Source organism: Xyrauchen texanus, chromosome 12 (genome assembly GCF_025860055.1).
Source record: "Xyrauchen texanus isolate HMW12.3.18 chromosome 12, RBS_HiC_50CHRs, whole genome shotgun sequence".
Lineage (NCBI taxonomy): Eukaryota > Metazoa > Chordata > Actinopteri > Cypriniformes > Catostomidae > Xyrauchen > Xyrauchen texanus.
The window spans coordinates 46,451,471-46,474,930 of record NC_068287.1 but is presented as its reverse complement, the minus strand read 5'-3'; the positions used below and the strand labels follow the sequence as shown (position 1 = coordinate 46,474,930).

The 23,460-nt window shown below is 38.4% G+C and overlaps 2 protein-coding genes and 2 long non-coding RNA genes across 5 annotated transcripts; 2 read left to right on the top strand and 2 right to left on the bottom strand.

The window, feature by feature from the left end:
• Window positions 1–8: 8 nt before the first annotated feature.
• LOC127652433 (nuclear factor 7, ovary-like) lies at window positions 9–6,154 on the bottom strand. The gene is made up of 6 exons (XM_052138590.1): window positions 5,510–6,154; window positions 2,186–2,281; window positions 1,855–2,088; window positions 1,751–1,773; window positions 1,563–1,681; window positions 9–1,257 (listed from the first exon to the last, which is right to left on the bottom strand). Exons 1-6 carry the CDS (start codon window positions 5,927–5,929, stop codon window positions 746–748), a joined length of 1,404 nt encoding a protein of 467 aa, XP_051994550.1. The 5' UTR covers window positions 5,930–6,154; the 3' UTR covers window positions 9–745.
• A 4,023-nt stretch (window positions 6,155–10,177) lies between these two features.
• LOC127652477 (uncharacterized) lies at window positions 10,178–10,959 on the top strand. Its single transcript, XR_007971727.1, has 3 exons — window positions 10,178–10,275; window positions 10,360–10,540; window positions 10,758–10,959. It is a non-coding gene; the product is annotated as an uncharacterized LOC127652477 (long non-coding RNA).
• A 170-nt stretch (window positions 10,960–11,129) lies between these two features.
• Window positions 11,130–13,120, top strand: LOC127652376 (uncharacterized). The gene is made up of 5 exons (XM_052138481.1): window positions 11,130–11,289; window positions 11,459–11,572; window positions 12,170–12,341; window positions 12,507–12,655; window positions 12,865–13,120. The coding sequence occupies exons 1-5, from the start codon at window positions 11,130–11,132 to the stop codon at window positions 13,038–13,040; spliced, it is 771 nt and encodes a 256-aa protein (XP_051994441.1). The 3' UTR covers window positions 13,041–13,120.
• Window positions 13,121–13,709: 589 nt separating this feature from the next.
• LOC127652472 (uncharacterized) lies at window positions 13,710–16,801 on the bottom strand. Of its 2 annotated transcripts, XR_007971717.1 has the most exons (4): window positions 16,295–16,801; window positions 15,977–16,060; window positions 15,493–15,635; window positions 14,121–14,155 (listed from the first exon to the last, which is right to left on the bottom strand). It is a non-coding gene; the product is annotated as an uncharacterized LOC127652472 (long non-coding RNA). The 2 variants fall into 2 exon arrangements; XR_007971716.1 differs by having other exon boundaries at window positions 13,710–15,635.
• Between the last annotated feature and the right edge of the window lie 6,659 nt (window positions 16,802–23,460).

The window sequence follows — 23,460 nt, the reverse complement described above, 5'->3', positions numbered from 1 at the left end:
CACAGCACATCAGAAATAATCTAAATAATGATCCAGAATCACAGAAACTGAAAGAGCAAGTTCTGATATTAATATAATTATCATGAGTGAATTATTATAAATAAACTCTTGGATTGTTGCTGAAACACTGTCAGATATTTTCATCTGATTTGTTATTGTTTAAACCCTCTTTAATGCTCATTTCATACTGTAAATATACTTTCATTTATTCTTTTATCACAGAGTTTTAACACTTCACTGAGAAGATATAACAGACACTTCAGTTGAGTGCACTTATTTTAAGACATGTAGGAAATCTTTTGGTGATTGTGGAGCATTTTGGGAGAGAGATGAACTGCTTTGTCAACATACAAGTTACAAAAGACAACTGAATGAAGAGATCGGGTGGACAAATGCATGAAAATGATTGTAAAATCCTGTAATCGTACACTGTATTCTGGATCTTCAATCGCCCCTTTATGAGACGGAGCTGGTTAGATTAAAGGTTCAGTGAGTTACTGGTAGTTAAGATGAGAGTAAACTGGTAAAGATGAAGTGTGGAGCAAATATCAAACATATGATCACATTTAATTGATTTCTATGAACTTACAAATGACAAAAATCATGTTAAGAAAACTCACTCATATGCCTGATGAGATCATTCAATCTTATCTGTTGAGTTTTTGTAGACTATGTTGAGTTATTATTGACATATTTAACCTAAATGTTCTAAGATTGCATCAATGACTAAATACTTGTGAGATGTTCAGTGAGCAGGATCAGATATTACTGTGAATTTAACTGGTAAAATCCTCAGAGGGGAACCTCCATGAAAACTATAGAAGAATGGCAAGAGTGTGTGTGTAAATGTGTGTGTGAATGTGTGTAGATGTGTGTTAGTTACAGGATCAGAGAATGACACTTTTCCTCCGTCATAATCCAGATGAACTCTCACACGCTCAAGATTCTGTGTGACACGAAACTCATCATTCTCATCACACTCCACACTCCAGACATCAGTGTTAAAGAAAACAAGTCCCTTCCTCTTGTTTGATGCTGTAGTTACTCCAAGAGTCCAGTTATTATTGTATTTAACCTCCACATCCCAGCAGTGTGTTCCTGAGTTAAACCCCTCTGAACCCAGAACACATGAATAATAGTCAAATCTCTCTGGATTATCAGGTAATATTTTTCTCTTCTTGCTGTATCTCACACTGGTCAGATCATCAGACAGAATCAGATTTGGACTTGCAGTGTTTGGATCCAGAATCACAGGAGCTGATGAGAGAAAACAATCAACAGATGTTCATATAATCATCAAGAGTGAATCATATACAGATTATTATGAATTATGAACACTTGTCATATTGATGAAACACTATCAGATATTGTCAGTGTTGTTATTAGTTACACACTCATGTTTTATTATCAGTGTTTAACAGTGAATCACAACACAAACATTAAAAGTGTGTATAGTATATATTATTGTCATGTTTATAATGGAGGACACACTTTTGTTTTTTTGTGTAAATATTCAAATGTCACACTCTCAGTGTGCGAGCAGAGATGTTTTGTGGACTCACTCTTGTGGACAATGTCTCGCATCTTCTTCCAGACTCTGAATGTCAGGTTGCCCAAGTAATGTGGCACATGAATGAAAGCTCCAGAAGTCATCTGTGGATCCGGCTGTGAGATCTGGACTCTGGAAGAACATTCAGGAGTCAGTACTGCAGTGACTTTGACTTCACAACCATAGAGAGGAGACACTTACCTTTCCATTGTCACATTAAAGTTCTGCAAAAGACAAAAAACATTTGATGAGCTCCTCAAATGATCAATAAGAGCAGAAATCAATGATGAGAGTTTGACTGTCACCTTTAGAAATGAGACATCGTCATTGGCTTTCATCATTTCCTCCATGTCTTTGATTGTGTGTGAAAGAGCTGCGATGTGTGTGTTCATCTCCTCAAGCTTCTTCTTCATCATCTGACTCTTCTGCTCCTCTTCCTCTCTCAGTTCAGTGATTGTAGCTTCTTCTTCATGTCGGAGAAACTCATGAAGCTTCTTAAACTGCTCTTTAATCTGACGCTCTGTGTGCTCAGCTTGAGTCTGAAATCACATCAAATTCACTTCAATCAGCTCTGCATTCACACACATCACATCATTTATCAGCAAATGTGTTTGATTGTTGATTCTGTATCCTCACCTTGATGTGTCCAACTGATTTATCAAACTCTCCTTTCATGTTTTCTGTGCGTTTGAGTTTCTCTTGTAAAGACTTCAGTGCTGTATTGAGTTCCTCCTGAAATTTAACAAAGTGAAAATCTGTGAAAGTCCAGAATCTGAGAGATAATAATGTCCATGGATTAATGACACAATGTGATATTTATTATTTCTGTACAAATCTGTTAAATTATTCAAGAACATATTCAAAATGCAGAACATTCTGACAATTACTATTATTATATAAATCAAAAGGTACAAATTAATTTTTGGCATTTCAAAGAATGTAAGGGGGCACGTGCACCCTCAGTCTGAAAGGTCGTGACACCTCTGATAGGAATCAATGTAAAAACTACCGAAACAAGCGATCAAGACGGAGGACAACAACCATTTTAAGTGTTATTTGGAGTCAAAATGAGTTCAGGCTCAGACTTGAGTTGCAGTTGTTGGTTTTCAAAACAACTCTAAATAAGTTCATGATATCAATGTAACTGTCATATTCCCTGTTGTCCTTTATTTTTGTGCTTTTATGTTGTAATTCTTGTTTAGTTTCCTGTGTTAGTTTTGTAGTCCTTGTAGTTTTATTCCTTCATTGGTTCTCCCTGATTATTTCTCATTCCCTGTTTGTTTCCACAGTTATTCCTCGTTCCCATGTATATTTAAGCCCTTGTTTCCCCCAGTTAGTTTGTCAGTTCTTGTATTTATGAATGTCTTTGTCTGTGCAAGGTTCCCTGTGTTTTTCATTTCCTTTCTTCTGACTTAAATTGTTTATTTTTCAGTTTAATAAAGCAGCATTTAAATCCTAATTCCTTGCCTGCCTTGTCACAGAAGAACTGACCAAAAGATGGATGGTCTTTATCCGGTTGAGACGAGCGAACCTCCCTATCATTGAATACTCTCGTCTGTTCAGCACCATAACCAGATGCACTGGATTTGCTGATGGCCACTTGAAGTCACTGTACCAGATCGGCCTCCTTGCCAATGAATGGAGGGAATTGCCGGAGACCAGTGACTACACATGGGTAGAGTAAGTGAATTTAATTTTAGAGATGTTCGCCTCTGAGAATCCTCTTAAAGTGTCAGAGCCCACGCCTGCCACGGCCAACGCCCACGCCTGCCACAGCCAACGCCCACGTTGCCAGCCTCGACTATCCCAGAGCCAGCTTTGCCAGCCTCGACTGTCTCAGAGCCAGCGTTGCCAACTTCGACAGTCCGGAGGAGGAAAATAAGAAAGGCTTCGGTTCCCCAGTTTCTGCCACGGCTCCGCCCACTCCCCCAGAGACTATTCCTCCCGCGGCTCCGCCCGCTCCCCCAGAGACTATTTCTCCCACGGCTCCCCAGAGACTATTCCTCCCGCGGCTCCACCCGATCCCCCCGAGACTATTCCTCCTTCTGCGGTTCCGTCCACCTTACCCAGGCTTCCTGATCCAGTCCCTGTCCCACGGCCGCCTCCTGACCCAGTCCCTGTCACGTGGCTGCCTCCCAGGCCTCCTGACCCAGTCCCTGTGCCGCAGCCGAGTCCCAGGCCTCCTGTCCCACGGCCGCCTCTCAGGCCTCCTGACCCTGTCCCACGGCTGCCTCCCAGGCCTCCTGACCCAGTCCAGCAGCCACCTCCCAAGCCTCCTGACCCAGTCCCTGTGCTGCAGCAGCTTCCCAGGCCTCCTGACCCAGTACCTGTCCCGCGGCTGCCTCCCAGACCTCCAGTCCCTGTCCTGCGGCAGTCTCCCAGGCCTCCTGACCCAGTCCCTGTCACGCGGCCGCCTCCCAGGCCTCCTGACCCAGTCCCTGTCCAGCGGCCACCTCCCAGGCCTCCTGACTCTGCCTCGGCCCTGTGGAGCGTCTGGAATCTGCTCCTTAAAGGGGGGGCTCTGTCATTTTCCCTGTTTGTTTCCCCCAGGTGTTCTTCGTTCCCATGTATATTTAAGCCCTTGCTTCCCCCAGTTAGTTTGTCAGTTCTTGTATGTATGAATGTTTTTGTCTGTGCCAGGTTCCCTGTGTTTTGCTTTTCCTTCTGAGTTAACTTGTTTATTTTTCAGTTTAATAATGCTGCATTTAGATCCTAATTCCTTACCTTCCTCGTCACAGTAACTAACCTTGAGCCATCGCTTCATGTCATCTATACACTCAGATAATCAAACTTTCATTATAAATCGCACAACACTTCCACGACAGGAAAAAGGTGGATACAAGTGAAGCTCAATGGACAGCATTTGTGTCATAATGTTGATTACCACAAAAATTTATTTTGATTCGTTCCTCATTTTCTTTAAAAAATGCAAAAATCTGTGTTCCAGTGAGACACTTACAATGCAAGTCAATGGGGTTTAATCTGTAAACGTTAAAATACGGTTTCAAAAGTATAGACACAAGACATAAACAATGTGTGTTAATATGATTTTAATGTGATAAAATCACTTAATAACCGCATCTGTGTAAAGTTATATTCAATTTACAAGCTCGTTGCCATGATGATGTAACACTTTAAACAATTTTACAGCTCAAATAATGATCAAGTTTTAACAGAAGAATTCATATAAGTGCTTTTATAAAATTATGAGCTTCACGTTTCTGCCTTTAATCCCTCCAAAAATACCCCATTGACTTCCATTGTAAATGTCTCACAGCAAAAAAAAAAGTGTCTTTTTAAAAAGAAAAGGTGGGACGAGTCGAAATAATTTTTGGTGGTAATCAACATTAAGGTACAAATGCTCTTGATTTATCTTCTATTAAACTGGGAATATTCCTTCAACAGTTACTAAAGGGTGCGTCTCATTTAGAAGTGATCATCCCTGTGGCATATTCCCTTTTAAGACTTTACCTGCCACTGCGAGAGCTTCAGAGGGCTGAAAGTGGGGCTCAAAAATAACATTTGTGACTTTCTAAGTAATTTATTTCAAATTATATTTTGAATGACCTCACAGTTTGGCATAATTGTTCTCCCTTCGAAGTGCCCTGAGAAGGCATCATTTATGCCATTTTTAACACATATTAATAATATCATAATTAAGAGGTGCAAATGATCCAAGTAGACCGTTCTGCTTTTTCCATTAAAACAGACCCCTGAGCTCTCATCTCCACCTCTAGAAGATATCAGAAAACATTCACTTTCTATTGGAGCGAGAGAAATCACAAATACTACGACTTTCAATGGTACAGATGTCTGATGAAGGACCTGTAGGGGGCTGAAACATCATGAGGTTTAAATCCCATAAAGTTGAGACTTTGTTAATGTTTGTACCGATAAATATGTGTAGATAAATTACATACATGTTTTTCCGTTAATATGACTCAAGAAAGTTTGTCGTACCTTGTAAGATGGAAGAACTTCACTGATGGGTCTGAATTTATGATTGACGTGTTTCTCTGAATCTCTGCACACTAAACACACCGGCTGTTTATCATCCAGACAGAAGAGTTTGAGTTTCTCACTGTGTAAACTGCAGATCTCCTCCTCATTTCCCTCCTTCTCATTTCTCTTCTTTTCAGTTCTCACCTTCTCATTTCTCTCCTTCTCAAACAACTCACATAAGTTCTTCAATGCCAGATTACAAGGAGGTTCTTCTTTTGAAGATCTCCTGCAGACGGGACACTCCTGAGTTCTCTTGGTTTTCCAGAACTGTTGAAGACACTCTTTACACACACTGTGACTACACGACAGAAGAACAGGATTCTTGTAGATTTCACAGCACACGGGACAAGAAAATTCTTCCACAGAGAGTGAATCCATTTTCACTGCTTATAAAAGCTCCAACGATCTGAAATTTACTTTCACTTTCTAAATAATGCTTTCAATAATGAATAAACATCAGAATCACCAAAGATCTGCTGTCGACTCTGAAACAAACATCAATAAATCCTTTTGAAAGTGTTTCCATTCGTTTAGAACTGATCACTGATTCCTTTTTTGATTTTGTCCAAATATTCACAGAACAGTCAGCACGACAGTAAAGAGTGAAACAAGAACTTCCTGGTTAGTGTATGAGGGTGGAGTTTCTGTGTCTTTGTGAACTCTGAATCAATCTTGGCTTCTTTTAATCTTTGCCTGTGTCATTTGACTCTGAGCACTGGATCATCATTTTGTTTATAAATTTGTATCTGATGTCTGACATCCAATCTTAAAAACCTTCAGCACATGGAGCATCTGTTGTGAATGAATTAGAATAATGATAGTCATAAATAGGGATACTGAATAGTGTTGAGTAGTGATAACAGAAATGTAGTATATTTTGCCACTGATATTATTCTGTTCAGCATTAAGACTACAGATCCCCACACAAAGGAGTAAGACTACATTTCCCACTATGCTTTGTTAAGTTAAACAGAGTTTGCGAGAATGTGGGGAAGGGTTAATGAATCAGTCTAGAGATTCAGTAATGATGGCTCCAGAACAAACCATTACATCCATTAAGGGAAACAGGAAAAACAACTGACCAAGATTGCGCAAACACAAGGACATTATAAACACTCTGGCAAACAAGGTAAACTAAATACAGCTGGGAACAATCAGGGAAGGATCAGAGATACAAGAAGTTAAACACAAAACTTCAAACTAAAAGTCACTAATCCTCCATGTTCGTGAACACAGGCAATTGCAGGGGAACAGCCTCTGTGGTCGAGGATGCTGGCACTGGGGCGGATGAGGCTTCAGGCACTGTCTCTGGGACAGACGAGGTTTCAGGCACTGGCTCTGGGATGGAAGAGGCTTCAAGCAATTACTTTGGGATAGATGAGGCTTCAGGACTAGGCTCTTTGTTTTCCGTAGTAGGCGTGGTTGCTGGCTTGTTGACCGTGGCAAGCATGGGCGCTGGCTAGGCGTGAACATAACGGGTGCCACCTTTGGTGTGAGAGGATCCACCGGGACTACAGAAGTTGAGACTACCTTTGACAAGAGAACATTGTTATGCTCACATGAAGGGTATAGACTCTCCAGGGTGATTTTTGATGTGAGCTCTCCCATCTCTGGCAAACCTTTATTGCCATAAAAATGTAGACCAATCCATAAAATTTAACTGAGATGAGTCACTCCAGTTCAACTGGTTCACCAAGGCATAAAAGCCCAATGAATAGTCCTAAATAGACAGCCCTGCCCGACATAGCTAGATCGATATATTGGTCAGTTGTTCTGTAACGTTTGCAGGGAAGAGTCGCGAGAAAGAGGATCTAAGTGCAGGCTTATTTAACAAAAACTCAGGAAAATAAACACAGGAAACTAAAACATGAAAACAGAACAAATCATTACATCCATTAAGGGTAACAGGAAAAACAACTGACAAAGACTGAGCAAACACAAGGACATTATATACACTCTGGAAAACAAGGTAAACTAGATACAGCTGGGAACAATCAGGGCAGGAACCAGGAACCAGGAACAGAGAAACAAGAAGTTAAACACAAAACTTCAAACTAAAAGTCACTAAACTCCTAGTGACCTCTGATGGCCACTAGGGCAAAAGTCTCAGGTGTTACATAGCCCCCCTCTAAGGAGGTAGGACTTCTGGCGCTCCTAAACATAACACAAAAATATTTGTTCATGGGAGGACCAGGACATTATGGAACCGGCATTACAAGAAAGCACAGGTGACACGAGAGGGGCTGATCTCCTAATCTATGGAATAGTCTCCCTAATACCATTCGAGATGCAGACACACTCCCTCAGTTTAAGTCTAGACTAAAGACTCATCTATTTAGTCAGGCATACACCTAATTTATCCATCAAGTCACAAATAGGCTGCTTTAGTTATGTCTGCCGAAACTTAAAACCAGAAACATTTCTCATGATCTATAACTCTGCAATAAATTGAATGGCATCAATGATAATATTATTCTATTTGTATCCCTGTCTCAACCTATTTCAGTTGAACTGAGATGCACCTCACTGATCTCTGCCTGCATCACCTCGGTGTATTGATGAACTACACTCTTGAAATGGAATACATAGACTATCAATCAATTGCCAACAAAACCCTTCATCAGCCAATTAACAAGAACAATTTCATATATGTGAACTTCTGCAGTTAATCCAAGATGACCTTCAAAGACTTTGGTCATTAATCTTACATAAAAAAAATCTTTGTTTAAAGTCCCCATGAAATCAAAATTGACCATACTTACTTTGTTTGCCTAAATTGATCGTTTTGTGGTGAACAATTCATCCATGCAAGTCAATCCACACAAAAAAAATTTTTGGCTTCGTAATCTTTAATCAAAATCTGAAAATTCCCCGCCCCTCTGCATTGGAGGACCTTGCCTGATGACGTAGGCTTGACGGTTTAGGCGTCTCCTTAACATCTGTAACCACGCCCCTCCAACTGACAGTAGACAGGCTGCCTGTGTTTTTGCGAGCATTGACAGCGTGTGAAAGGAGAGATGGCGAGGAGGTGCATTTTTGGTTGTGATACTCACGGAACACTTTTCCCATTCCCTAAAATTCCCTCGTTACGGTCCAAATGGCTCGATTTTTTACATTTCGAGGAAGGAGGGATAACAGAGAGGTCACGGATGTGCTCGAAGCACTTCACGCGTGAATGCTTCAAAAATTGGACAGAACACGAAATGGGGTTTGTGAGATATCTGTCATTAACAGATAACGCGGTCCCGTCAGTGTACACCGTTGGTACCTCACAAAGTTTGACGGTAAGTTAAACTATCTACAACCAAGCTCTTGAGACGCTGAACATCATACAGGGCTGCCAACATAACTTTGTCATATTAATAAATGTTTAGTGCTGCGTCTTTTGAGCGTCAGCGCCACAAACCGTGATGTTGGTTTTTGGCGCGACACTTGAATCAAGACAGATTCGACATAACGGTCATCTCTTACTCTTTACAAAGGGTAACTTATGTTGAAAAATATAGAACTACTTATTGAAATGAATCATGTCTCATGCAATTGCTCAATTATTTTAAAAATCGACATATAATTGTATACAAGTTGTCAATTTTGATACCAACAGACAGGTTTCCATGTATAGTTTACAACATTAAAAATGGTATTGTATATTCAAATGAATCAATATTGAATCAAGATCAGAATCTCAAGCTTATGAATTGAATCGTAATTCTAACTCAAAATTGAACTCAAAAGTTGGCAGTCCTGCACAATCTATTTTGCCCTTGTACCAATATCATAACATAATGCAATTCCTGTTATACAGCCCGTAACAAGAGATGTGGCCTGTCAATGTCATGCACCATCTTTGAAAAATGTGTCGGTTCAAACGGAAACCCACAAGCAGAAAAGACGGAGTAAAGGTAAAGTTATATGCTACTAGCTATGTTTATCTTCATTGTATTAACTGGTAATAGTCTTCTTGTTTTATTTCATGTGTTTGATTGTCATATGTGTGTGTTGAAAATTTCAGCTATTCAGGTGAAGCCTTTCGGCCTCTCTGTTGGTGTGAGTGTTGGTACAGGTATTGGAGCTCCGTGTCTCACTTCAACACCAATTAAAAGGCCACGCATGGAAGACACTGTGTTCGATGAGAGCTCAACATACACCTCAAATCAGTGTTCAGATGTCACCTATGAGCCTGATATCACTCAAGAGAGCATTGAAAAGTAAGTCTAAATGTCGTTATCATTAAAACATCATACATGTTAAAAAACGTCATGGTATATAGGTCAGGTTTGAGATGATCAATCAAGATGCCTTGTTAGAAAGTATGATATGATTTGCTGAGTTATGATTGTCCAGGGTTTGCCAACCACCATACAAAGCCAGGAAATACATGGTGTATGAAGACAATTTGCTACAGCTGTTTCGGAAGTGTCAAGCATGCTGCCATACCTGCACAGTTGAGACATTTGTAAATGGGACATTTGTATCCATCACGCAGGTGATCATAAATGTAGCACTGACAAATTGTTACAAACATAATTTTATTTATTGTATTATTGGCATATTGGATATTGTTCATATACATTTTATTGCTTCAAAATCGCATAGATCTGTTCACACTGCCTCAAAAAACAAAGTGGAACAGCCAGCCACACATCCAGAGTACACCAGCTGGGAATTTGCATTTGTCGGCAGCAGTAGCATTCAGTGGGGCTTCATTCATACAGATCCACAAGGTTTTATTTGTGTAAACAAAATAAATTTTATAAATTTGTCATTGTTAAACATTTTTTATACTTATGTAATGTGATATCTTCCAGGTACTGTCAGCACTCTGTCTGGAATGTATATGTCCCAGGACATTTTTTATTCATCAGAAGAACTTTCTCCAGCCAACAATTTTATGGCACTGGAGGACTGAACAAAACACAATGCTGGAGATGGCAAGGCATTCTGGAAAGGCCGTTGTCTTGGGTGGTGACATGAGAGCTGATTCCCCAGGTTTGTTCATTTTGAGTGAAAAATAACAACATTCACTTTCATCTGGTCATTCCAACCACAGTATAAGCATTATGAAATGTCTGAAGCATTGAAGAATTTTGCATTTTGCAATAAACTGTAGAGACATTGGATTAAAATGTTGTTCAATGTGGAAAAATATGGTCAATAAACCAGTAACCTCCTAAACTTTTTCTGTTCTACTCTGATTCCCCTGAAGGACACTGTGCCAAGTATGGAAGCTACACGATGATGAACCTGGAAGACAACAAGGTGGTGGACATTCAATTAATCCAGGTAAAAATGCAATTTACTATGGCACTGCATTAATCTATAATGGCATTGTTGTGTATGGCTTTCTCACAATGAGTGTGTATACAAACACAGCAACACTTTGATAACTATCAAAACTTAAAATTATTGTGCATGTAAACATACTCATTGTCTTGGTTTATATGGTATCTATTAACTGTTTGGATAAAAGTGTAAATGTCGTTTTTTTTTTTTACATTTCAAAACATGTCTTTTGTCTGCTAAATTGAGTTTTTTTTTTTCCATCTCTCAGAGTAATGAAGTGGGTGCAAGTCCACGCATGGAACGTGAAGGGTTTTTGAGAAGCCTCCAGTTCCTGGAATCAGCAGGGTTAAGGGTTGGTGCAGTTGTCACAGATCGGCATCCTTCGATACAAAAGTATCTGAGGGAGCAACGACCTGACATCCAGCATTATTTTGATACTTGGCATGTCTCTAAGGGTAACTGTTTGGCAGCATTTCAGATTAATCAGATATATACACAACAGCAACATAATATCACAACTTGTGACTCAAGTGACAAAAGCACAAATGAACTTGAACTAAGTTTTAAGAACTGATTAAAGTATAATATTTGAGTTAATTTTATTTTCTGTAATTGCTACTTAAGGTCTCGCCAAGAAGATCGATGCACTAGGGAAAGAGCGTAGTTGTGGAGAGGTTCTGGCCTGGAGGAGAAGTATCATAAACCACCTTTACTGGTGTGCATCCTCTTCCAAGACAGGTGAAGAAGCCGTGGAAAAGTGGAAGTCTGTAACCAACCATGTGCAAAATGTGCACAATCATAACAGCGACTTATTCCCAGTCTGCGCCCACCCACCTCTTGAGATGCGAGCTTGGCTGACACCAAGTAAGGATTTTGTTGATTCATAATGCTACATGATTAGCCTAGTTTGGTAACAACCATGAAGATAACTATGGCTGGGTTGATAGAGTTTTTATGATTAAATTCCTATTTACAAGCTCTTGACTCAATTCTAATCCTAATTCAATTTGATATTGAATTTTATTCTGAAATATTTCAGATACCTTTAAATTTTCCATTATGGAAAAAAATATTTATTAAATAATGCTTTAAACTATAATACTAAAAACTATAATACTGAAATCTAAAACTAAAATATTGATTCTGCTAAGAGTCAAACGATTGATTTTTTATAAACCATGACTATAATATAAAAGATTACGATTGACAACAGTCTGTTGAATTCAAGTGCCATAGTGATATACAGATGCAATGGGATTTAATAATCTATATCGATATTTCCAGCCATAAAAATGACACAGTTATATGTTGATAAGGACTCTCTGTCTTTATTAGGCACTAAAGCTTGTGAACGGTTTTGCGACCTGATGATAAACCAGCGACTCCTGAAAGACGTGTCAAAACTGAGCCCTCACCATCAGACCTCCACAGTTGAAGGCTTCCATAGCCTGATATTGAAATTTGCTCCGAAAAATGTGGCATTCTCTTTTTTGGGAATGTTGAACAGGTGTGACAGTTTAAATGTCTTTTAAGTTCATAAATAATGCTGTATGTGCATCTGTCACACTGTCTTATATTTGTAAATACATAATTTATCCACATAATTAATCACACTTTAAACAACTACCACTTACCAATTTTATCCTTTTCATTTCTTAATTTAACTATGTAGGTTGCACCTTGCTGCTCTTCACTATAATGAAAATTCCAATCGCGAGTATGCATGCAACCGGAGTGGTGAACCGTCTATCAAAGTGAAATGGCCAAAATACAAAAAGGGGGATCATTCCCTTCACTACACAAAAACAGAACCAACCTACAGTAAGTATAAAAGGATAATGTTACCATACAATAAATATGGAAAATATGTAGATCTTCTGCAAAATTAGATGTTCAATTAACACGTACATTACATTATACATGTTGTTTATGGTAAATGCAGTTTGATTGACCAAAATGTTGTTTGATCACAATTGTAGAAAAATGTCTAATTAAAAAATGCCAGGTTCATTGTATTTTTTGTGTTATAGACTACGTGGAGAGTCTGCTAAGACTGTTTTTTGAGGAGGTGGTCATCAATCCTGGCCCATACCAAGAGCAGATTAATGAACTGAAGGTTCCAGACCACTTATGTGCTGCCTTTGACAAGCCCAACCTACAGGAATCTGAAGTCAGACCCTGGTCCCGTTTTACACAGATGGAGTAGGAGCAGGTTTAGATAGAGAGAGTGAGTGTGTGTGTGTGAGTGTGTGTGAGAGAGTGAGAGTGAGTGTGAGTGAGTGAGTGTGAGAGAGAGTGTGTGTGTGTGTGTGAGAGTGAGTGGGAGTGAGTGAGAGAGTGAGTGGGAGTGAGTGAGAGAGTGTGTGTGAGAGAGAGTGTGTGTGTGAGAGAGAGTGTGTGTGAGAGAGAGAGTGTGTGAGAGAGAGTGTGAGTGAGTGTGAGTGTGAGAGAGTGTGTGTGAGAGAGAGTGTGAGTGAGAGAGAGTGTGTGAGAGAGAGAGAGTGTGTGTGTGAGAGAGAGTGAGTGTGAGAGAGAGTGAGTGTGAGAGAGAGAGAGTGTGTGTGTGTGTGTGTGTGAGAGAGAGAGTGTGTGTGTGTGTGAGAGAGAGAGAGTGCGTGTGTGTGAGAGAGAGTGTGTGTGAGAGAGAGAGAGTGTGTGTGTGAGAGAGAGAGTGTGTGTGTGAGAGAGAAAGAGTGTGAGTGAGAGCGAGAGAGTGTGAGTGAGAGCGAGAGAGTGTGTGTGTGTGAGAGAGAGAGAGAGAGAGAGAGTGCGTGAGTGTGAGCGAGAGAGAGAGTGTGTGTTTGTAATTTTTAGTGTTAAAATTAATCTTTAAAATGTAATAAATGAAACATCAAGTGTAATTAAAGTCCTTTGTCATTATTTATTACATACAGTTCACATACACATCACTTGCTATTGTGGATGTAGTGAAGGTAGCTTGAAGCCTGTGTATCTCTCTGATGTGAATGTGGATCTTATTTTAACAACAACACATGATGGGAGGACAACACGTATTTTTTTTCCCCAAGTAGCCCCAACACCATCTGACAAAGGTCCTGTAGGCGGTGTGACGGTATCGCCTAAAGACAAAAAAAGTAAACTACATAATGCATTTTTGCAGGACAGAAACTGACTGTTGCAGATATGATTACTCACTTACTCTTCGATAGTAAAAACATCTTGGTCATAGTCACCATAATACTGGACCAAGGATGCATATTCAACTTGAAGAACCCATGGGTTCAAGCAGACCGCTTCAAAACCTGGGTGTTGAGTCATGCATCCAGTTTGCATTTCTGCTTCTGCACATTTATCAACAACCTATATAATAAAATAATATAACAATTATGTAGTTTTAGTATTTTACTCTAGTATTAGTAATTTATTCTAGACTGTAGTATATGTTATGTAATGTATTAACACATGTTACGGTTTTTGAAGTCATAGAGTTTGCTATCTTCAGTTCTACTCAGCTGCTGTGTCATGTATAGGCTGATTAATAACATTATACCCATTCTCTGCACTTCTGTCACAAACCTGCCTAACCTCCCTACAACATAGTCTTTCAAGACCAGTGTCCATGTGCTGGCAGTAGCCACAGGAGCACCTGAATGAAAAGCATAGTACAGTTTAAGTTGACAAATTAAAGTTGTGGTTTAATCGTGGTAAGCTTAATTATCTGTCAATTATAGATGTAGGCAACTATTCTAGACAATGTACAACATTCAAAAACTTATGAAAACATAAAACGCATGTTACTATCATAACGGTTAAGGTTTCAGCAGTAATTGCAAATAAAAATAGTTTTATAATTCCAATTAGTGTTACCATTGGGACACATCGAGATGCTCGCGAGTGTGAACTTGCTCCTGAGCCGCCACGTCCAGGTGACCATTCGAACCCTCCGCATGTAACGGCTCAAACATGTAAGGTCTGATTCCCCCGTGACGAAATGATCCTCCGTGTGTTCCTGTTCTTCATCTTCCTCCTCCTCCTCCTGCTGCAGGAAGGGGACTGCTGGCGGTGTTTCAGGCGGCGAGTAATCCTCAACAACCGATTGTAAACTTGCGTTTAGATCTGCCTCCATTTTTGAATGAAACGCCTAATTTTTTAGATCCAATCAGGTGCTAGTTGGAAAAAAAAGCCACGCCCACTATTTTGCCTCATTTAGTATTCCGTTTCTCTCGGAAATACGTCACAACACTGGAGAAAAGTCGTTTGCAACTTCCGGTTCACGGGGACTTTAAACACTGACCCTTAACACTTACTTAGTTTAATCATTTTAAACCATGACTTCAAAGAAGGATATTGATTTCTAATCTTCACTGATTAAATCAAGACTCAGTCATTTTATTTGCTCTATCAATTAACATACAGCAAGAAAATATAATTAATAATTTACACAATAGTCCTTTTGATATTCTTTGATAATGCATATTTTTGGAGAGCAGCAGACACGTGCACATAGTTTCATCTGGTTATGAAGAGTGTGTGTAAACTCTCAGTGTGAGTAAAGACCTGCCAATAACACACGATTTCACACAGCTTGATTATATATTTCCATATTCATTTATCAGAGTAAATCTAACAAACCTTTTCTTATTTCTTAATGAATATAAAGTATATGTATATGATTGTGTTGTGCTGTGTTATATTACCATGACATTAATATAAATCCAGTAAACTGAAATCCTGACACGTTTTATTCATTCAGCAGACATAAACAGAAGTGTTGCTGATTGGTTGATTGTTCTGGAAGAGATACGCGCCAGTCAGTGAACTCTCCATCTGTCCAGACGTCCTGCATAAACAGAAATAAATGCATGAAATATTCTGCAATATGCACATCTCTACATTAGCCGTTAAATGCATAATCAGCTCTAATGAAAAGTGATGGAACAGTTAAATGTGTATATTAAAACTGTATCAGGGTCTACAGCATCTCAGCTGTCATGAGGACAGAGAGAAGAGAGAATAGAGACTCTGCATTGATGTAGCACACGACCTACACCCCACACTACACAACACATGTAACGCAGGGCTCTAACAGTGTGCACACGCAACATTAACATCTCTTTATATGACATGACAACCTTTATTTGTACTTCAACTGTGTTTAAAGACAGACAGCAGAAGCTTTACCTTCAGTAGAGAAACCACTGCAACTTTCTGGAGCTTTTCAAATACGCTGCTGTGGATTTATTTACTATAGTGAGGAAAAACTACCTGCAGCAAAATCACAGATATGAACATGAACAACAACAAAATGTTCAGATTGCATTTCATTCTTAAACCCATTAATGAGCTTTAAAGTCTCTCTGAATAATAAATAAAAGCAAAACCATTGCATTAATAGTGTACAGATTACTGTATAACATATATAGATCCTGTACTGATCTACTGATATTTATATAAGATCTGAAAATATGTTTAATTCTCGCAGTATAAAAGTGTTCATACCTTTAATGATCGTGTGATTCACTGACACGTGTTTCTCGTCTTTGTTTCCGCGTTCAGTCTGTTACAACATGATGTTTGTCACCATCTATCTTTCAGAACTACTTTTATTTTTTGGTGATTCGCGGTTTATTTGCATTTAGACACTTACTGAACTGTAATGCAATCATGATTTATTTATTCATCTTTTCCTTTAAACTTCCATTCATTCGTTTTCATTCTCTCCCAACTATCATAAACACTCCCTTAAAAATAAACATGCATCAAACATCCACAACAACACAGCCTTGTTAGTTTTATATATTCAGCCAATAACCTACAAACAAAGAAGTTTTAAATAATTGCTAAACTAAAGACTCTGTTAATTAAACTCATCTGACTCGATACATGTGTTAACGGACGATGATAATGACCAACTCGGACAAACATCGTGTCCTAGAGATGCAGAAAATCCTCAAAACAGACACAAGCCGCGAATCTATCAAGCACAAATAATATAATATTCAGCTGCAGTCGCACGGGAGTGACGTCACCTCTCCTCTCCCGATGATTGGCTAGAGGAGGAGCTGTCCATCAAGAACTACTGGACCAATAGGGACGCAAAACGCCCCCTGATTTACATGAAAGTACTCAAATGTTTTGGAAAACCAAGAGCAGAACATGGAAACAAAAGCAAAGACAAATACAGCGTAAGCGTACAAATAAATTAAAATATGAGCAAAATATTCAGAGTACAAAAAACAGCAATATTCCCAAGAAAACATGATTTTGTTTGCAATTCTGATGACTTTGCTTTAATTTAATTGCATTTTTTGTAGCATATTTTAAATGTGTTTATATACTTTTGATTCATGTTTGTTATTTTTTTATCTGAGCTCCCCTTTTTCTCCCCAATTTGGAAAGCCAAATTCCCAATGCGCTCTAAATCCTCGTGGTGGCGCAGTGACTCAATCTGGGTGACGGAGGACGAATATCAGTTGCCTCCGCATCTGAGACCTGTGTGGATGATCTGCGCTTTTTATTTCTTTTGCGCTTATAACTTTTTTTTTTTATCAGAGCTTATTATTTTTATTCATGCTTATTATTTTTATTCATGCTTATTATTTTTGGATCCATGACTGCAATACATTTGACGGGATTTTGATCCCATGGCTTTGTCCCACTCTAGTTTAATCAAGACCCCGTGATTCAGATGACGCTGTTTGTTCAGCTCCTCCATCCTCCACACAGAACCCCTCATGATCCTAAAAGTGTGGAATAGCATCATTAATCTAATGCAGGGCCGGCCCGTGGCATAGGCGGAATAGGCAAATGCTAGAGGCGCCGCCCACCCCATGGGGCGCCTGAGCGTCCAAAGGAGTTTTTTTTTTTTTTTTTTTAACAATACAACTTTAATACTACAGATTAATATATATATATAGGAAGAAAAAAAAAGCGATCATCCCACAAAAACATAACTACATTGCTTTCCCAATCCACCCCGGTCCGAGTGACGTATCAATCTCCCCCCCGCCCTGCTGCACTTAAAGACATCCAAGGAAGTAACTTTCAAAATCTTACACCGATACTACCCAGTTAATGTTTTTCTTGTTAAATTTAAAAAGGATATTGATTCGAACTGTTCTTTGTGCAATACATTGCCTGAGACCTTGTTTCATTTATTTTGGCATTGTGCTCATGTAAGGAAATTTTGGAAAGATTTGACCAGATTTATTATTGATAACATTGATCCCACTTTTTCTTTATGTTTAGATAATGTTATATTTGGTTTTACTAATATCCCCTCAAATAAAAGGAAAGAATACTATATTATAAATTTAATTGTAATTTTTGCTAAATTTCATATACATAAATGTAAGTATAGTAAATCCCAACCTTTGTTTTTGGTTCTTGAAAAGAAATTCAAATATATATCAAGACTATTTTTAATTCAAATAATAAGAAAGCAATTAAAACTATTTCTATATGTGAGTCCTTCTTTGTATTTACATGATATTTAGCCTTCCCCCCTGGCTGTATTGTTTTTCTCTTTATGTATGTTTTATTGTAGTTTTGACTGTACAGTGACTTTGTTTGATTCTTAGTTAATAAAAAAAAAAAAAAAAAAAAAAAAAAACTTAAAGACATCCATTACCTGTTTGATATTGTGACGGATGGCCGAATTCACAGATAAATTATCATTATGTCAAAAAGACCGAAGCCCTCTGGTGCCCAGGGAAGAAAAAAAGAAGAGAAGAGGAAGAAAAACGGGATAAAGATAGAGGTAATGAATGTGATGTATCTGTTTATCTATGTTGCATTATGCATAAGTTAGCAGTTAGTTCGACGATCGATGCTAGTAACGTTTGCTAATTTGAAATAGCTTATCATGACAGTTAGTTGAACTTGTGCACTATTTTATGGTATTTTTATTTGAATTGGCTAAATTAGTACTGTGTAGTTAGTAGGACATTGCTACCATCTAACTGTTACTGGAAAACAAACACTTTCTAAATTAATTTTGAAAATGTAACTACTGTATGTATGCTAGGGAAGTGCTCAATACAGTTTTGTGCGTGAATACCAGATGTAATTATTCTTGCTGTTTGTGTGTTTAATTGTAGTATTTAGTATTTGATTTGAATTCAACCTCTAATAAATGCATAAAAAGAGCACATATGTGCGTTATAGCTCGCAACCACATCACAAATCGAGAATCCATAATATCTTTCTTTATATTTAAAACATTTTCAGACCTTTTTTTCCTCATAAAATTGAATTGGTGTTATCTTTTGAACTCTTGGCATGAAAACAAATATGAGGTTTCAAATGATATATAGTTTGTCAATATTACTTTAGGTTTTTATTAAGATATTATTGTTGTTAAATTTGGAGTGCTCCTCAACTTTCCCAACATGTCCAAAGAAGAGTTGTTAGAGCACTGTCAGACCCTGAGCACAGCTTTAAGTCATGATGGACAGCCAGATATTGATGGCAGGGAACTTGTATTGGAAATGCAAAACTTTCCACATCTGCCATCAAAAACATGACAAACATTGAGCTCCTGACTTTCCTGCACAGGAAGAAGCTGACGGAAATTTACCCCAATATGTGGGTCGCTCTGAGAATCTCTGCCACTCTACCTGTTACCGTCGCTGCTGCTGAAAGGAGCTTCTCTAAGCTCAAACTGATTAAAAACTACCTGAGATCTACAATGGCTCAAGAACGTCTCAGTGGACTTTCAGTCATTAGCATAAATCATGTGGTCTCCCAACAGCTGTCTTATGATGATATCATAGATGACTTTGCTGCTAGAAAGGCAAGGAGAGTAAGGCTGTAGAACATTTGCTACATTTTGCATTCCAGTTTGTGTATAGTTATTTATTTTTTTGTGTATCTTTTTGTTTCTGTATTTTTTTCCCCGCAATAATCTTATAATATAAATTTATTTATATTATATTTATAATTTAGTTGTGTGTGTTTGTTTCCAAAATATTTTCAAAATAAAGAAAAACAAGACAAAGCTGCGTAGTTTGTTTCTGTGTGAGTGTATGAACACAATGATCAGTGGTGGAATTGTCTGTGATTCCAGGGGCACCAGGTGAAATCTTGCCTAGGGCAGCAAATTGGCCAGGGCCGGCCCTGATCTAATGTATATTAAATTGTTTTATTCAAACCTGTTCTATTTGTGTACTGCATCAAAGACCTGTACCCTACTTGATCCCTATTGTACTCCCAACACAATACAAATCCAAAATACTAATTATTTCAATATAATATTAACTCTCTTCTCTCCTCTTCATGTCTACTACATTCAAATATTACATGCTCAACTGTTTCTTTTCCTCCACAATACTCACATAAACCATTTTCATGTACATGTATTTCATGTATTATATACAGTGATGAATTCAAGCCTGAATGTCCAAGTCTTAACCTACTTATATAACCTCTTCTTTTTTATTTATTCCACAAATGTTAATTTTACTATCTACCATTTTAATGAATCTTATATAAATGTCTACCCTTACAGTTATTATCCCAAACCTCTTGCCATTCTTTAACAATATTTCTCCTTATAATGGATTTAATATCACCTTTACCCAAAGGAACGCCAACATCCTCTTCTTTCCTTTTTAAAGCATTTTTAGCTGCTCATCTGCCACTTCATTACCAGATATCTCTACATGCATCCTACTTCCACTCCTTTCCTCTATATATGCCACAGCAACATAAATATTGAATTCATAAGATCTTTCCTTGATGACTGTCGGGTAGAAAGTGTTTTAAAACAGATGCAGAATCAGAAGACACCAGCACTCTGTCTGGTCTTATCTCCTCTACCCACATTAATCCTATAATAATAATAGCAACCATTTCTACAGCATACATAGACAACTCTGATGTTAGTCTCTATGATATAGTTATATCAAGATCTGGAATATATACTCCCACTCCTGTAATCCCTACATTTGGGTCTCTTGAACCATCCGTATATATTTGAGTTCTTGTATAAAATATGCTTATTTACATTGTTTAATTTGTCCTAAATTTTCACATTCTCTTCTCTTATCTGTTATCTCCAAATCTGTTTCTACGTCAGGGAACATCCATGATGGACCTGCACTCCATAAAGGTGACGCATTAAACATTCTGTTAACAATCCACCCAAAACCCCTTCCTTATTTATTTATATACTCCCAACACTTATTTAAAACAGCAGAAGCAATGTGGCTTCCAGCTTGACTCTTCAAGGTTGCCCAATATACCAATGACAATTTTATTGTGCGTAAATTCTTTGGTCTTTCATTTGCCTCAAATAGCAAAGTATTAACCGCTGTCGACTTAACTGCTCCTAGACATATTCTGAGAGCTCTGCGCTGTATTTTATCGAATTAATTTAAGGTTATTGAAACAGCACCATAAATCATGCATCCATAATCAAGCAAAGACCTTATCATGGCTTGATATATCATCAATGATGATGTTCTTTCTGCTCCCCATTCTTTGCCCGCCATTTCATCTGTATGTTTCTTCCATGTATAACAGCTATCAAACCACATACCTAGAAACTTACTTTCACACGTTTTATTGATTTTCCATTTAGTAATAATTCTAAATTATAGAATGTCTATTTTCTGAGTATAGCACATACAACATGATTTGCTTCTTGACATTTTAAATCTCCAATCTATTGACCATTGTTCCTCCTTTTTAATGACTTCAATTCCCATGAGAAATGTTTCGGCCTCTCTTCCATACAGCATCACTATCAGACTTCTTGCGTTCCATTGCAACACACTAAATACCATCAAGCTAGTCAGAAAACTGAGAGGTTTCATGCAAAGTTGATCGAGTAAGAATATCATGAATCATGTTGGCTGAAATTCCAACATTGAAGCTTTCAAAATTGTTTTAATCTTCAATGATCTGCTTGAGAGCTTTACTGTAAAATTAATAACCTTGACAATAAATGCCAAAAAGTTATCTTTTGTCATTACCAATGAATTCTCTTTTAGTGAACATTGGTGATTACAATTTTCCTTCATTTGATTTTCTGTCTCCATGGTCAGTGATTCTAATGGTATATTCTTATGTATGTGGCCAGGGGCGTCAGGTACTAGAAGGAACTGTAAGAAGCACCAATAATTATACTAACGTTCGACTACGCCACCCGGTATATACCAGGAACTACCAGCCCCAGAACAGGGGGCGCACAGGTTCGTTACCGAAAAATGGGTGAGCAGAGAGACATAGACCAGGGAGTACCAAAGATGAGGCTGCTTTATTCAAATACAAAAGTTAAAACCATCAATACATTAATATCTCGAGGGCGCAATATTCACATGTCAGAAAGAAACGAAAAACACTTTAGAAAAATAATAAATACAAAAAAAAAAAAACAAATACAAAAGAAAGCTTAAGGGAGGGAGATGGCCTGCTGTGACCCTAAATTTACACACCACACTTAGTACCCACACACACACACTCTGGTGAGGTCAATTCAAAAGAGCACGGCACTCAAGGTGAACACTGTTAAACAGCAGCTAAACCCCTCTATACACTTCCCCCACCACCCCAATTACATAGGAGAAAAGGACAAACACTCACTGATTAGCTGGTACTAACCAGCCCCAAATAAAGAGAAAAAAAGTCAGTTCACAAACATGGGAGAAAAATATACAAAGACAATATTCAAGCTCACCTTGTAACTCAAAATATGTTTAAACCTACAAAAATAAATTACATACAAGCAAAAATTAGCACAAAACAAAAAGGGAAATTATCAATTACAATTCACAGAAAAACAAGAAATGAAAATAAAAGAATGAAACAAAATAAGGCCACGATCGCCCGCACGCTCGACGGGCAAGCCAGACAGAAAATAGTCACGACTACTTTTGTTCTCACTCTGCGGCGAGCAATCGTCCGTGCCCGCTGTTACAAAAAAACACAAAGTTCACTCCACAACGACAATGACCGGAATAAGCCCAGGCAAGGCAGACAGTGCGTTACATCAAAAGACGCGCATCTCGTCCTGTAATAGAGATGAAACCCTTGATCGTGTCACTCAACCGGGAGATGTTCACAACGCGGTACTATGCACGGTCACTGACCATAACATGCAGTTGTTTGTTCGTTGACGAGCTTAAAGCCAGGGGCAGCCTATGCACAGCAGCACAACGCAGAGACGGCACTCCAAATACTATCCCATTCAAAAAAATGGCAACTTCCGTAAAGGGGCGGTACGGGTGACAACGCATCCCCAGTGACAAAAACCTCCCCATTTTATACCATAACACCAGACTGCTGATAGGTTCAATGTTTTTACATGACACTGGCCAATGACCAACATGGGTACACTTTACCCTGCTACATGTACATCTCATTTTCTCTGCTTTCCCTATTCCCACAGGCCTTTAGTGCATCCAAATAGGTAACTTTATGTTCAACTTTATATCCTTTAACTTCTCTAGCTTTTAATATCATCTCACACCCTCCATATGCTGCACTGTGAGAACCTCCACAATCACAACATTTTAAAATATCCATTTCAGGACACTTATCATACTCATGCTCCCCTCTGCATTTTACACATCTCAATTTTCTTTGCAGACTGCTGCCACATGTCCAACATGCTGACATTTGAAGCATCTCAAAGGTCTAGGCACATATTCTCTAACTGGGTA